This window comes from Copadichromis virginalis, linkage group LG6, assembly GCF_057382275.1.
Source record: "Copadichromis virginalis isolate Kocher_CV1m ecotype Utaka linkage group LG6, C_Virginalis_male_GT1.1, whole genome shotgun sequence".
Classification (NCBI taxonomy): Eukaryota; Metazoa; Chordata; class Actinopteri; order Cichliformes; family Cichlidae; genus Copadichromis; species Copadichromis virginalis.
In genome coordinates, this window is record NC_140623.1 from 7,479,855 (window position 1) to 7,494,769 (window position 14,915).

At 38.8% G+C, this 14,915-nt stretch overlaps 1 protein-coding gene and 1 long non-coding RNA gene across 3 annotated transcripts in view; one reads left to right on the forward strand and one right to left on the reverse strand.

Annotated features, from left to right (window-relative positions):
• LOC146707106 (B-cell receptor CD22-like) overlaps nt 1–11,614 on the reverse strand; it is a 34,561-nt gene extending 22,947 nt beyond the window's left edge. For both annotated transcript variants that reach the window (XM_085458434.1, XM_085458435.1), the window contains exon 1: nt 11,151–11,614. In XM_085458434.1, coding sequence (XP_085314560.1) covers nt 11,151–11,217 — 67 coding nt within the window. In that variant the 5' untranslated portion in view covers nt 11,218–11,614. The remainder of the gene's footprint in view (nt 1–11,150) is intronic.
• A 74-nt stretch (nt 11,615–11,688) lies between these two features.
• On the forward strand, nt 11,689–13,401 carry LOC146707107 (uncharacterized). Its single transcript, XR_014920758.1, has 3 exons — nt 11,689–12,176; nt 12,301–12,484; nt 13,009–13,401. It is a non-coding gene; the product is annotated as an uncharacterized LOC146707107 (long non-coding RNA).
• Nucleotides 13,402–14,915: the final 1,514 nt, after the last annotated feature.

Here is a 14,915-nt window from a genome sequence, read left to right on the forward strand (position 1 = left end):
TCACTGACTTTCAGCTTGTTGTGTTTGTGGATATATGACTGACTTTAATTATTACACATTCACACATAAATAAGTGACGTCATATTCAGTACTTTTGACAGTTCACTCTTCGGCCGCTCGCTCCATCTTATTAGGGAAATTCCACATACATAAATGTAAATTTCAAAACTCAACCCCATCATTTAATTTGTTTTTGATTGAAATTGAATATTACTTTAACTCTCTTAAATTAACTTCCAATAAAAAAGGTTTATCACTGATTGAAATTCATTCAGAAATGTTTAACGAATGAGCTGTCACAACTTTCAAATACAAAGTTGTTATGAAGTCTGTCACATTCCCCCCTTTCTTCTTTTTTTATCCTTTATTTATTTATCCTTCTTATTTCATTGTACTGTATATTGTTACTCTTATTTGCCTTGTATGTCTACTGTACAAACTGAACTGGAATGACTGACTGTTCGCTTTATGGTTTCAATAAAGTTTGGAAAAAAAAACCAACCTCTTCAGCCGCTCCCGTCTGCCGTATTTTGCGGCAAAATTATCCACACCCACTGCCGCGCTATGAATTGTGGGATATATGGGACCACGAAGCGTGCACCGGACCACGCTTGATATTTGGGGAAATCGACGGCGCATTTGGAGTATGCATTTGAAGTACACTTCGAATTGGGACAGCCGTCGTCGCGTGGCAGTGAGGTAACCGCACTTAACATGCGTACTTCAAGCGTGCAGTCTCTTAATTGGTACACAGCCTAAGAGAGCCAATATACAGGAGAGAATCAGGACAGAGAGTCTTACATTTGGGTCCTAACCTACCTGCCTGCCACATCTGGGGAACACAGCTGAAAAAAATCTAACTGACGAGACTTTGGAAGCAAAATTGAACACAATGTACACGGGACAAGAGACTGTCAAAATAAATTAGGAAGTATGAGAAACACACAATGAGAGTCTGACTAAAAACAGAGAGACAGCGAGAGTGAGAACACAAAGAGAGAGCGAGAAACAGAGGGAAATATGACTGAGGAAACTAAGAAACATGGAGAAAAGACTGACTTCACAAATAACTAACACAGAAACTAGAAAGAGGACGGGGAACACAGGGGGAGGAATGAAAACAGAAACCTCAAAACTTGACAATAAAAATAAGAATACCAATATTAAACAGAGAGATCACAACTATAATAACCAGAAAGAAAAAAGAGAGAAAGAAAGGAAAAATAATAATAAAATAAATAATACATTTTTATAATAAAAAAAATGTTAAAAGATTCAGCTCCTTTTGTAAAGGATGTTGCTTTTTTAAAAACTACTTCAAAGGAGAAACTATTTTCTACCAGTAAATACTGAAGTTGAACTAATAATATATTCCAAACTAAGTTGTGTGTATGTGTGTATATATGGATACAGAGAGAGAAAGAGAATTTGTGCATCTATACAAGTAAATGGCCTGTATTTATATAGCACTTTAGTCCCTAAAGTGGATAATGAGATTGTGGTAATCACTTTTCCATGAATGTTCAGTGCTATATTTTGAGCTTTTGTGCTATACAGTTTATCATCCTACATTTTAAAGATAATAAAAACCCAAATCAAAATAAGTTGGGACAGTGTGGAAAAACAAATAAAAGAAGAAAGTACTGATTTCTAGATATACTTTGACTTATAATTCATTGCAGACAATTTGAACACAAAAAATGTCATGTTTTGTCTGATCAGCTTCTTTCATTTCATCCTTTCCGGTCACTCAGACCTGCAACACATTCCAATAAAGGTTGAGACAGGAGCAATTTAGGGCTAGTAATCAGTTAAATTGGATAAATAATGAATTGATTTGAAACAGGTGATGTCAACAGGTGATTGTACTTATGATTTGGTTCAAAAGCAGCATCCAGGAAAGGTCTAGTCCTTTAGGAGCAAAGATGGGCCGAGGATCGCCAGTTTGCCGACAAATACATGAGAAAATAATCGAAATGTGTAAAACATAATGTTCCTCAAAGAAACAAATGAAAAGATTTAGATATTTTCAACAGTGCATAATATAATTAAAAGATTGAAGGAATCTGGAGGAATTTCAGTGCGTAAAGAACAAGGGCAAAACCCAAAGCTGAACAACCGTGATCTCTGATCCCTCAGGCGTGTAGGATTAAAGAAATTATTTTACTGCTACTGTTCATAAGTAAGTAAGTAAACTTTATTTATTAAGCGCTTTTCACAGACAGACAATCACAAAGCGCTGTACACAAATATTAAAATATTAAAATAAACAATAAAATCAATAGACATTATATACAATGTAAAAGATCAAATGTAAAAAAATATAAAATAAGTAGATCAACGAAAGGCTTGTTTGAACAGAAGAGTTTTTAACTGTTTTTTAAAAGAATCCACAGAGTCAAGCAAACGTAAATGTAGTGGTAAACTGTTCCACAGCCTTGGTGCAACAAACTGAAAGGCTCTGTCCCCTTTTGTCTTCAGTCGTGTACGGGGAACAACTAAGAGACTCTGAGTCTGTGAGCGGTGATGACGAGCAGCAGTGTATTTTATAAGAAGCTTGGATAAGTAATCCGGAGCCTGGCCATTTAGTGCTCTGTATGTTAAAACAAGAATTTTAAAGCGGATTCTAAACTCTATTGGGAGCCAATGTAAAGAATATAAGATGGGAGTGATGTGAACACGCTTGGTAGAGCGAATTAGTAGTCTGGCTGCTGTGTTTTGTATTGTCTGGAGGCGAGAGAGAAATGATTTATCCAAGCTAGTAAAAAGGGAATTACAGTAATCTAAGCGTGATGACACAAATGCATGAATGAGTTTTTCCAGTTCAGCTGAGGAAACCATACTGTATGTCGCAGTTTAGACATGTTTCTTAAATGATAGAAACAGGAACGAGACAAAGATTTTACATGAGAGTCAAGGCCCAGAGAAGAGTCAAATATTACTCCAAGATTTTGAATATTTGACTTGACAGATGGACAGAAAGAGGCAAGAACCTGACTGATTTTAGAATGTAGCTCAGGAGGAGCTATGATCATGGTCTCGGTCTTGTTAGTATTTAGAACAAGGTAGTTGCTTGAAAGCCAATCAGAAACCTGGGTTAAGCACTGGACTAGGGTGGACAGCCTATCCAGCTGGTGAGGCTTAAAGGACATATGGAGCTGAATGTCATCAGCATAAAAATGATAAGACAGGTCGTTAAAAGATTGAATGATACCAGCTAAAGGAAGCATATAAAAAGAAAATAGTAATGGACCTAAAACTGAAACCTGTGGGGGTTCAGTTTTCTCTACATAATAGAGACCTGAACTGATTTTCAACAATTTTTTCAAGTAATTTACTTACAAATGGCAATTTTGAAATAGGTCGGTAATTACTAGCAGATCTAGGATCAAGATTCTGTTTTTTTTAACAGAGGAGTTACCTCAGCATGTTTAAAATAAGATGGAACATAGCCTTGCCTCAGTGAACTGTTGATGATGGATAGTAATGTGGGACCAATGCTGGTGATAGACCCGGACAGGACAGAGTGAGGTAATATATCTACAGAGCATGATGAGGATTTCATTTTACCTAAAACTATATGTAACAAGTGTCACCTGGCAGTTTGTTGCTCTCTGCCAGGTGATTGGCTGAAGAGCTGTGAAAAGGTAGTGGGTGTGTGGGGTGAAGTCAGCGCTCTTCTGTGGAAAAAACCAGAGGCAATTAATTCACTCAGGTGCGAGTGGGTATACTGTCGGTAAGAGACTTTTGCCATTTTTGTTTGGATCGCTTGCTATTGCATGTGCCTATTTTTAATGTGTCATTGGACTTTTTTAGTGTGACCACGAATTTTAATAGAAGAATTGATCAAGCCCTAGATCGACTGCGCACAGGGAAACTGATCAATATTGTAGGTATATTGAGTGTTTGTTTTAGCTTCATGATTTTGAATGGTTTTATAAAATTGCTATTTTATTGGGTAATATTTTAATTGATAATGTTGTTTGTTTTTCAGCTGTGCTGTCTTTGCTGTCCTTTTTTCGTTCTTTTGATTGATTTGTAATTTTGTTTTGGTTAGTCTGTCCAGCCGTAAAGGCGGTTATTGATTGAGAGTGAGTTGTGTAAGGGCGGACTAACCACCCTTTTGTTTTTTTTTTGTTTAATTGTTTGTGCCACTTCCCTTTTTCTCCCAGATCACAGGCCATACTGATTCCCAGCTGCGCTGAGACCCGAATTGTTTGCAGTGTGTGCCACGATTCCAGTGTCGCTAAGCGGGGTGTGACGGGTTGCAGTGTTGTTATTTTCGCACAGTTTGTGTGGTAAGTCTCATGTGCAGCTGGGATATCAGCAGGATGTGTTGTAAGTCCTGTCTGGAAATGACTGGGAATTATTATGTCTAACTCATGTAATAAATAAACGATCAATGTATTTCTTTGCCCCGTTTACTCATCCCTTGTCCTCGGTTACATATAATTAAGTCATTTAGTGTGATTGGAGAAAAGGAGGTAAATGATCCAAGACAGCAAGGGGTATCTTCATAAGGGGAGGCACTTGAGGAAATTTTGGATTTCAAGTACATCACCTTATTTACAAAGTAATTAAGGAAAGTATTACAATCTTCATCAGAAAGCAACAGAGCATGCTGGGTTGGAGGAGAAACAATACTGTTGATGGTATCAAATAGAATTCTTGAATTATTTTTATGATGATTTATAAGATTATTGAAGTAAGAGGATCTGGCCTCTTTGACTGATTCATTATATAGGTAAAGTAGTTCTTTAAAGTGCTCACGATGGACAGTCAGACCGGTGGACTTCCACAGACGCTCTGCCTTCCGATAGGAGCGTCGAAAACCACAAGTCTGATTATTTAACCATGGTGTCCGGGAACTAACAGAGCAATAACTGGTTTTTAGAGGAGCAACCCGATTTAGAATGGCAAGACAGTGTTCATTAAAAGAATTAGTTAGAAGCTCAACCTCGTTAGAGGAACTTTTAAAATTAAAAAGAGAGGAAAATTCAGAAATTATAGAGTCGTTAATAAAGCGCCTGCGCCTAGTAGAACCTTGAGGATGGGACTCTGAATTAACAGATACAGTAAAAGAGACTGACTTATGGTCACTAAAAACAACTTCATTTAAATTCATGTGGTCAAGGGAAACACCATAGGTGAAGACCAAGTCCAGAGTGTGCCCAGCTGTATGAGTAGGCCCTGCTACATGCTGAACAAAGTTGAAAGAGTCCATAATGCTCAGAAACTCCTTAGTGGTACTGTTTGTTGAGTCATCCACATGAATGTTGAAATCTCCAACAATGATAACCTTGCCCATTTTAATAGTGGAAGTTAAAAAGTCTTGTAGGTCTGACACAAAAGATACAGCAGACCCAGGTGGACGATAAATTAAAATGCTCTATATGTATGGCGTTATTTTTGTGCCACTATTCTGAGCGCACGTAAAAAAAATTTGCAGGTGCAAGTGTTGCATTTTGAGGAGAAATTTATTTTGAGCGAAGAAAAGCTGAATTTGAGTGAACAAAATTCATTGCTGCGTGCAAAAAATGTATTTCAGTGTTTGCTATTATCCACACACACAATAGCAGCCCCTCTCGCTCAGTTTTTGCACTTGCGCTCGCTCGCAATGTGTCGCTCGCGCTCTCAACATTTCAGCCCGTGCGCGCTCAACTCGTTCTGTACACCGTTATATTTGTGCCACAAAACCAGCCAATCACAGACTTGGATGCAAAAAAAATCTGATTGGCTGTTTTCGTCTCCAACCAGCTCGAAATGACGAAATGCAATATCCCAGAATCCATTTCGTCCAAAACTCAAACGAGGCAGTGGCGGAGGAACACAGAGTGGCAAAGTTTGAAATATTACTCTTTGTGGGTCACAAAATAAACTTTTAAGATATTTTCATGCAAGAATGGTGCTGTGTAAACTTCTAATATCTGCTCGATTTATCAAGACATCACATATTTTCATAAGTACTCTAACGTTTTTGGAGATGCCTGTTACCCACCAGCTGACCGAATACCTGGACTGGCCATTGGGCATTTACCCGGCATTTGCCCGGTGGGCCAATGGTGATTTTTCATTTTTATGTTAGTTTGTTTGTTTTTGTAATGGTATAAACAATGAAAGGTGGTGGATTAGCCAGCTGGTAATAATCAACTCTGGGCTGGACCAATTACAATACATCCGTATTGAGGGGAAAAGACTTCAGCGAGAATAAAAAAGACACAAAGCTGGAGTTATTCTGTGTCTTAGCTGCCTCTTCTCTCCTCATTCTCCCTCCCTCTCCTGTTGCTACTTCAATCATGAAACTGATCAATGATCAGCTGATCGTCTCTCTTGTTTGTTTATCTCCCACTTTGCGCCAGAAACAGGAAACCAGCGGATGTTGCGCTAAACAACAACAGCAGCACGTTCAAAATTGATCAGCTGTTGTTAGAATTTATTTAAAATTAATTTCTAGTATCAGCTGATGTTTGCTGGAGCCACAGCTGTAAAGCTGGAAACATGAAGGTGATACAAATCATACATATATACCAACAAGACAGTGTACATCACTGCCACAACAGCGTTTGTTTTCGTTCAAAGGCTTTATGGTTTTTCCAATAATACCTGGTGGTGTAGTCGGTGATTTTTTTGTCAGTTCAGCCTTATATATTATGTTTAACCCGAGTTCCCACCCGGTCAGCTGGTGGGTAACAGGCATCTCCGAAAACGTTGGAGCACTTATGCAAATATGTGATGTCTTGATAAATCGAGCAGATATTTGAAGTTCACACAGCTACATTCTAACATGAAAATATCTTAAAAGTTTATTTTGTGTCCCAGAAAGAGTAATATTTCAAACTCCGCCACTCTGTGTTCCTCCGCCACTGCCTCGTTTGAGCTTTGGACAAAATGGATTCTGGGATATTGCATTTCGTCCTTTCGAGCTGATTGGAGACAAAAACAGCCAATCAGATTTTTTTGCATCCAAGTCTGTGATTGGCTGGTTTTGTGGCACAAATATAACGGTGTACAGAAAGAGTTGAGCGTGCACGGGCAGAAATGTTGAGAGCGTGAGCGACACATTGCGAGCGCAAATACAAAAACTGAGCGAGAGGGGCTGCTATTGTGCGTGTGTATATGGATAATAGCAAACACGGATATACATTTTTTGCATGCAGCAATGAATTTTGTTCACTCAAATTCAGCTTTTCTTCGCTCAAAATAAATTTCTCCTCAAAATGCAACACTTGCACCTGCAAACCTTTTTTACGTGCGCTCAGAATAGTGGCACAAAAATAACGCCATATATATGGGCTGTTCTCTTCCAATTTTTATCATAAGCATCTCAAAAAAGTTGTAGCAGCTTGAAGAAATCATCTGGCATAAAAAAGTATTTTTAAAAATTACCGCTGTTCCACCCCCTCGTCCAGATATCCGAGGTGCACAGAGAAATGAGCAGTCAGCAGGACAAAACTCTAAAAGATGTGAGACTTCATTCTCACGTTGCCACGTCTCAGAGATAAACATGAAGTCAAGCTTCTCAGAGCAGAACAAGTCATTTAAAATATAAGACTTATTGGCGATTGAGCGGGCATTAATTAACATCCATTTAAGGCTGCGACTCACCAGGACAGGGGTAGAGTTTCCAAGGACAGAGTCCGCGCTATGCGGTAAGCCGCGCAGCAAAACAGGGTTCCTGCCGAGATGAGGCTTGGCTTTCCATGCTTTCAGATTAGGGCTGCCACGATTTGTCGACTAGTCACGATTACGTCGACTATCAAAATCTTCGACGACTGATTTAATAGTCGTTTGAAGCTTTGTAAGATCACAAAAGACGCAGGAATAAGTGGCAGGATTTAAGAGTGTAATAACGGACTGAAACAGAAGATGGCAGCATTGCATGTACAAGGATGTCAGCTACCGTTAAACCCCGAAGAAGAAGAAGCAGCTGCGTCCCAGAATTCATAGCGCGGCCCAGCGCAGTTTCCAACAATGGCGGCAGCTAGTTAGTTTTACTGTTACTCTTATTATTCTTTCTGGGTCACAAAATAAACGTTTAACATATTTTCAGGCGAGAATGTAGCTGTGTAAACCTCAAATATCTGCTCAGTTTATCAGGACACCACATATTTTCAAAAGCGCTCCGACGTTTTCGGAGACATCTGTTACCCACTAGCTCATTAGCGAGCCGGGGGCTAGGCTCACTAGCGCCGTGAGAACACCGGACTCCCCGCAAATCGTTTTCAAACCCACCGCCGTCTTTCGCTACTCAGGTTAAATATATATGAGTCACTTAGATAACTTAAAATGTTATTGTTTGACTTTTTTTTTAGTATTTTATTTGTTCCTGAGTAAATCAGTTTGTCTGAGATTAAAGTTATAGTTTTTACACAGCTGAATAAACGTCAAGCAGACAGCTGATTATCAGAAGTGTGAGATGCTCCAGAATATACTCCAGTGTCCTGTTATATTTTAGATAGCAAGGAGTTTATTAAACTTCACCGAAACAATCTGCAAATTTCATTAAAATTTAATAAACTATCATCTTGTCTTTATTTTTAGTTAGCACAGACCTTAAACACTTAAAGCTGTAAGCTAATGATAGTTATATAAGAGCAGATGCTGCTGGTGCAATAAGCTGTAGTTTTACGTCCAATGGATGATGATCTGATTAGTCGACTAATCGCAAAAATAATCGGTGACTAGTCGACTATCAAAATAATCGTTTGTGGCAGCCCTATTTCAGATGACAGCCTGGGTGGTAAACATAGTGGGTTGTGGGGATCCAGTTCCGACAAGTTTCAGCCGAATCTCTCCGGTAGCAACCCAGGAATAGAGCCCCCGAAGGTCCATCTCTTTCCGAAGACGATGGAGCAGGACGTGAAGGCCGGCTCGCTTCCCCCGCTTTCTCCGACGAGGCCGCTGAAGCAAAATGAGCTAACCAGCAAGAGTGGAGGTAGACCTGGTGCTGCGTCGTACTCTAACGGCAGTAGGAAAACAGCCTCATTTCGTTGACTCTGAAAGCTATCCATTGCAGATTTGATCGCTAACAACGCATGACGATCATAAATCCGAAGGGAGGTGACACCAGAAAAAACTGTAACAAAAACACTTGCATAGCATATAAAATAAACAAACACATGGGCGAAGGCAGTGGCACAGCCAAACATAGGCGCCATCTTGACCCGTAACCATCATCTTTATCATTGCATTAATCATCATTTCATCAAAGTATTTATTGAAGCTGTTGGCATTATGTTATAATTTGTATTACAGGTGTTATCATAATCACATTAACCTTTATTACAGGTGCAGTTATAACCACTTTAAACTGTTGAGTTTAAATTTATAATCTTAAATGCTTATATGCTGATTATATTGGGTTATATAAGAAGGGCCCAACTCTGAGTACAGTCTGTGCCAAAAGTCTTGACAGGAAATTGCATGTTTTTGCAGAGCATGCTTTTGCACCCAGAAAGTGAAACTAAGCAGAGTGTAAGTGACGTGGAGCTTAGAAGGTTAATCTTACAGTAAAAATAGTAGCTGAGCAAAGGCCTGAGTATATTCAGCAACCTGCTGCGTTTGAGTTTGCTTGGTAACAGATGACTCAGAATAAGTCAGGAAGTGTACTTTTAAAATGTCTTTGTTTCCTCTGTAAAGTGTTCATTTTTTGGTGGTTATTTTGAGGAGCTGTCTGGATGAGGCTATTTGAATAACCAGGTTATTCATTATTATCTTTTATTTGTTTATATTCTTTTTTTATTAAGCTTTGAGTAGTGGCATTTAATTAAAGCACTTATTCAATATATACATATATAGTTTTAGTTAGATTGTTACACATATGAAAGTGGTCTCTGTCTGGTTGTGAGTTTTAGTAGGCGAGGTGAGAGGTGAAACAGAGTGCCTGCAGAATTGGCAGTTTTGTTGCAGAGCATGCATCTGAGGTTTTGGAGAAGCAAGAGCGAGATGAGCTACAGGAAGCACCTGGCTTGGAGGCAAAGAAAATGTTCTTTTCAAACTGTGTTAATAGTCGTTAACAGAACATTTGTGGTTTTAAGTTATGCCTGTGATGTATCTGCTTGACGCATGAGGGGGCGTCATAAATAATACCCTGATGCTATAAAAACAACTGCTTCTGTATTATTTTGTGGAGATTGACGCTGAGTGTGTGACAGTGTTCATCTCCCCACACGTGTGTTCATTAAAATCATCGTTTGACCTAACCCTCCTGGACCAGTGTTGTGATTTTGAATCCCTCCTGTATCCCTCTTTAATATTTGAACCCTTAACAGGCGGCACTGCATCAAGAATCGTCATTCATCTATGAGCGATATCACCACATGGGCTCAGCATTACTTTGGGAAACCTTTGTCAAGTACCACATGTAGTTACATACACAAATGCCAGTTGAAACTGTACTGTGCCAAAAGGAAGCCCTATGTTAACAGTGTCCAGAAGCACCGTCAACTTCTCTGGGCTCAGAGGCATCTGGGATGGGAAATGTGGTCAGATGAATCAGTATTTCATGTATTGTTTGGGAGAAATGGACCAGACTGTTACCAGCAATAAGTCCAAATACCAGGTCTGTCAACAGTATGGAATCTGTATCAGTGCCCTTGGTAAAGGTAACTTGCATTTCTTTGATGGCACCATCACAGAGAATTTGGAGGACAACATGCTGCCTCCAAGAAGACATCTTTTCCAGGGAAGGCCATATTTCAACAAGACAATGCCAAATCACATTCTACAAACAGGCCCGACATGTCTCCAATAGAGAATGTGTGTCGCATTTTGAAGCGCAAAATGTGACAACAAAGATCCCGTACTGTTGCCCACCTTAAGACTTGTTTGCAGAAGAATGGGAAAAAGTTACACCTGAAACACTTCGTTACTTGGTGTCTTCAATCCCTAAACATTGTTTAAGTGTTGTGTAAATGCTTTACTGTTCCAATGTTTGTTTGTTTTTTTACAATGTGTGGCAAGAAACAAAATTGGAATATTGTTTTCAGTTTCATTTTCATAACATACCGTCCGAACTTTTTCTGATTTGGGGTTGTATGTAAAAATGTTCTTTTTGTCTTTCTTTTCTTTTAAGAAAATAGTGCTTGTACAAATATTTTTCCCGTATCACTTGTGTTTATTTTAGAATAAATACTGTAAAGTAGACCTACCTTTTAAACTGAGAAGGACAAGAAGTGCACAGGTTGCAGCAATTAAACTCATAGCTGTTCCTCTCATCTCAATAAAACATAACTGTTGGTTGATAATGTGTATTTGAAGTAAACGAGTCCCAGCAACACCTTTAAATACAATCCACAATGGAGCTGTCTTCAATGAGCTGGAAAAAAATTGGCTTTTTCCTGAGGCATGTAATTAAAAGCAGAAACTGTTAATACACACTGGACTGTAGCCTCTGTACATGTGAATAATTCTGAAAGGGCTCACAATTGTTTAAGAACAACCAACGTCAAGTCTGAGGAGCAAAATAACGAACATGTTTACAATCCTGGTCTAACGCTATGATGAGGAATGGAGAGATGAACCGGTTTTTAATTAATGTAGTTAAGTCTTTGTTTGATGAGTCAGCCAAGAATCCAGTGGGAACCAGGCCTTAGATGGCCTCGCCCTTCAGGGTAAGTAACGATATGTTATTATTGCTTGGTTAGTCTGTCTGTCTGCCAAATATGAGCTTTTTAAACAGTTTAGTCACAGATTTTTTTTAATACTGTTTTTTATCATAGCAAAGAATTCTATAAATTAGGTAAGAGAAAATAATTGTCTTCTGGGTTAATGTCTGTATTACTATTTACATTGTTGTAGGTAATAGTTATTCATGACTGTTTTAAAGTGGCTTATCTTCTGTGCTAATATGGAAGACAAGTAATCTATGTGAAAGAAAAGAAAGCAATTTTAGTTCAACGTAGTGATTTTGTAAGTGGGTATAATTTGAAAATGCTTTTACTAGTATAGTGGATGTTCTTTAAATATTTAACATTTAAAGTGTGTGTCACTTTACAGACTCCAACTTCAGTTTTGGTTTGGTCTCACCGTTGTAGGTCATAACACAAACAAGTCGTCAAGTCAAGCAGCTGAGGAAAGGGCTTAAGGAAACCATGGTATGGCCGCTTCTGACAGAAAGATCAGACATCATTCCTCTTTTCTTACCAAGGGAATCAGAGACTGCTCCCTGTTGTGAGGTAAGGTCAGGTCACGTCACATCTTTTAACATCTGAATAGTAAAGGTATTTGGTTAATTTATGAAGGATGAACATTAATTGTTGACACAAAACACCAATATACTGTTTTGTATGCTTGGGTTAGTTGAACAGCTGGGTTACATTTAATAAAAATACACCTAATGTTGCTGATGCTCTTAAGACTACAAGATAAGTAAAGCTATAAAATGACTGTGGCCTGCCACAGAAGATGAAGATGAGGAAGAAGAGGAATGCTCTCGAGGATAAATGCAGAGTGGCAGGTTACCTTCGGTCCTTCATTGAAAATGGTAAGTCTGCTGCGATAGGTATTTTGCCATTGGTTTTCTCTGATTATACTTTGGTAAATTACATACAGTCCAGTGATCTTGGGTCATTAACAAAGTACACTATAGTAGAGCTGGGCGATATGAGATTTTTTCATATCACGATATATATATTTTTTTTATAAAAGGACAAGAGCGGTGAGGTCTATCACAATAGTTTAATTTTTCTATTGAGAAAAAGTTATTTCGCAATACATATCGTTATCGTTCTATCGCCCAGTTCTACACTATAGTATAATTTTGTTTTGTTATTTGCTCCATGCAATACATAAGTGGTGGCATTATCAGTTGCACTAGAATTGTATGTAGACTACTTTTAGCTTTGTTAACATAAAAATATCTATAAAAGCTACAACAGCAATTTGAGTGGGGCAAAAATGTCTGGTGCCCTGTATGTAAGTGGTCATCTTTTATGGTATTTCTCTATAAAAGATTCAAAATAATGAATATAGGATGTCATTATAGTTTAAAACAATCTTCTGTTGCAGCATCTTGTGCACAACAAAAAGCCCTCATCAAGTTTTGGACAGGATGGGAAGTCTTGCCGAGAAATGACTGTGGAAGTGGTCAACAGCAATCTTCCAAAGTCTTCCACCGGTTTTGAAGTACTACGTCTTCCTGCACACTACTGTACCTATGAGTCATTTCTAATGGACATTCAGGTGTGTCTCAACTCTACTGACTCAGGTTTTGGTCTGGTTTACGATTGATTCCATAACCACATGGTAAAATTAGACCATTTCTTATTTCTTGCATCACATTACTGTACTCAGTGTTCAAAGAAACGGACAATCTAGTGAGTTCTAGTTCTTTTTAATACACTTGACAGTGAAAAATACACACTACAGGTGTGCATTTATGGCTTTTTTAAAACCCCTGGAGGGTCTTGGGTCGATTTGTGGCTATTTTCAAATTTTGATTACCTGCCATTTGCACAGTGTTGAATGGAATATAGCGAAAGTCTGCAAAAAAAAGTTTGGTCACATTTACTGTTAAAATTTCAGTATGACTTCCGGAAATTAGCTTCAGTGGCTAAGCTATCGATAAACTTACGCTATCGGACCTAGTGGTCGATTTGTGCCCCATTGAAACCCATTATAAACGCTATTTTTCACGGCAAAAAAATTACGGTCAAATCGATCGTGATCGGTAATGCTTCCGCTTCCGCTTGCAGTACTGGCCTTAGAGTTGTAATTTTTTTATTTGTCCACCGGGTGGCGCCCTTGCTCCACATTTGACCCGGGGCTGGAAAACAGCGGGCTGCTTAAAGAGACCTGCGGGGAATGAAGCGTCATTTCCGGCGTGCTGCAGCGGCTTCGCCCGCTGATCGGGCGGGACAATTTTCGGCCCCAGGACCGTTTGAGGTTGGATTTTTTTTTTTTAATCAACAGGAAATGACGTATTTGTTGTGACGTGGTACCGGATGTGTGTGTTGGAAAAAGGGGTCCGACGCAACATGCCCCGGTCATCGTCGCGAGTCAACCCGGGAGCATGCACCGATTCCAACGTCAAGTCTGAGGAGCAAAATAACGAACATGTTTACAATCCTGGTCTAACGCTATGATGAGGAATGGAGAGATGAACCGGTTTTTAATTAATGTAGTTAAGTCTTTGTTTGATGAGTCAGCCAAGAATCCAGTGGGAACCAGGCCTTAGATGGCCTCGCCCTTCAGAGGATCTCATAACTCCAGGATAAACTAACTCACCCATACACACAGTGATACATATACCAAGTAAGGGGATACTAAGATTAAATAGAGAGAAATGCAGAGAAGAAAAATGCATTGGCTATCACTTAATGTACCACAGACAAGTTTTAAATAAACACGATTTGCTGTTATGTATCACAGTCCTGCTTTGAACTTTTATCTTCTGTGTGAACTGATGTCAGTTGTAAAAGTAAAGCAAATCTTGCAGGCTTTATTTAATCACGTCCTTCTGACTCATGTGAATAATTTTTCTTGCCTTTTTGTTCTTTTCATCTTTTTGTTTGTTAATCTTATACAAAGAGTCCTCCCACTCCTTTCACAAGGTCACACCCTTCATCCTTGAAAAGCAGGAGCAGCTGAAGAAGGGCACACTACCCTTGCTGATGCAAGTGGTGCCATCTGCAGGCTAACGGCTCTATAAAATACTGACTCCAGTGTGTTTATAAGCTAAAAGTAGATTTAATAAATTGGATTAATTAATAATCTTGATGACATAGTAATCCATATTTACTTAACAGTATTATGAGAGAGTGAAGAAATGTCTGCATGACTGAAATTGTACAGTTTGAAATACTACTTTTTGATTTTGACAAGCAGAATAAAGGACAACTTGTTTCTCTATACCCATTTAACCACATTCAGCTGTGTAATGGCTTTTTCCGAGACATGGCTGACGGAGCTGGATC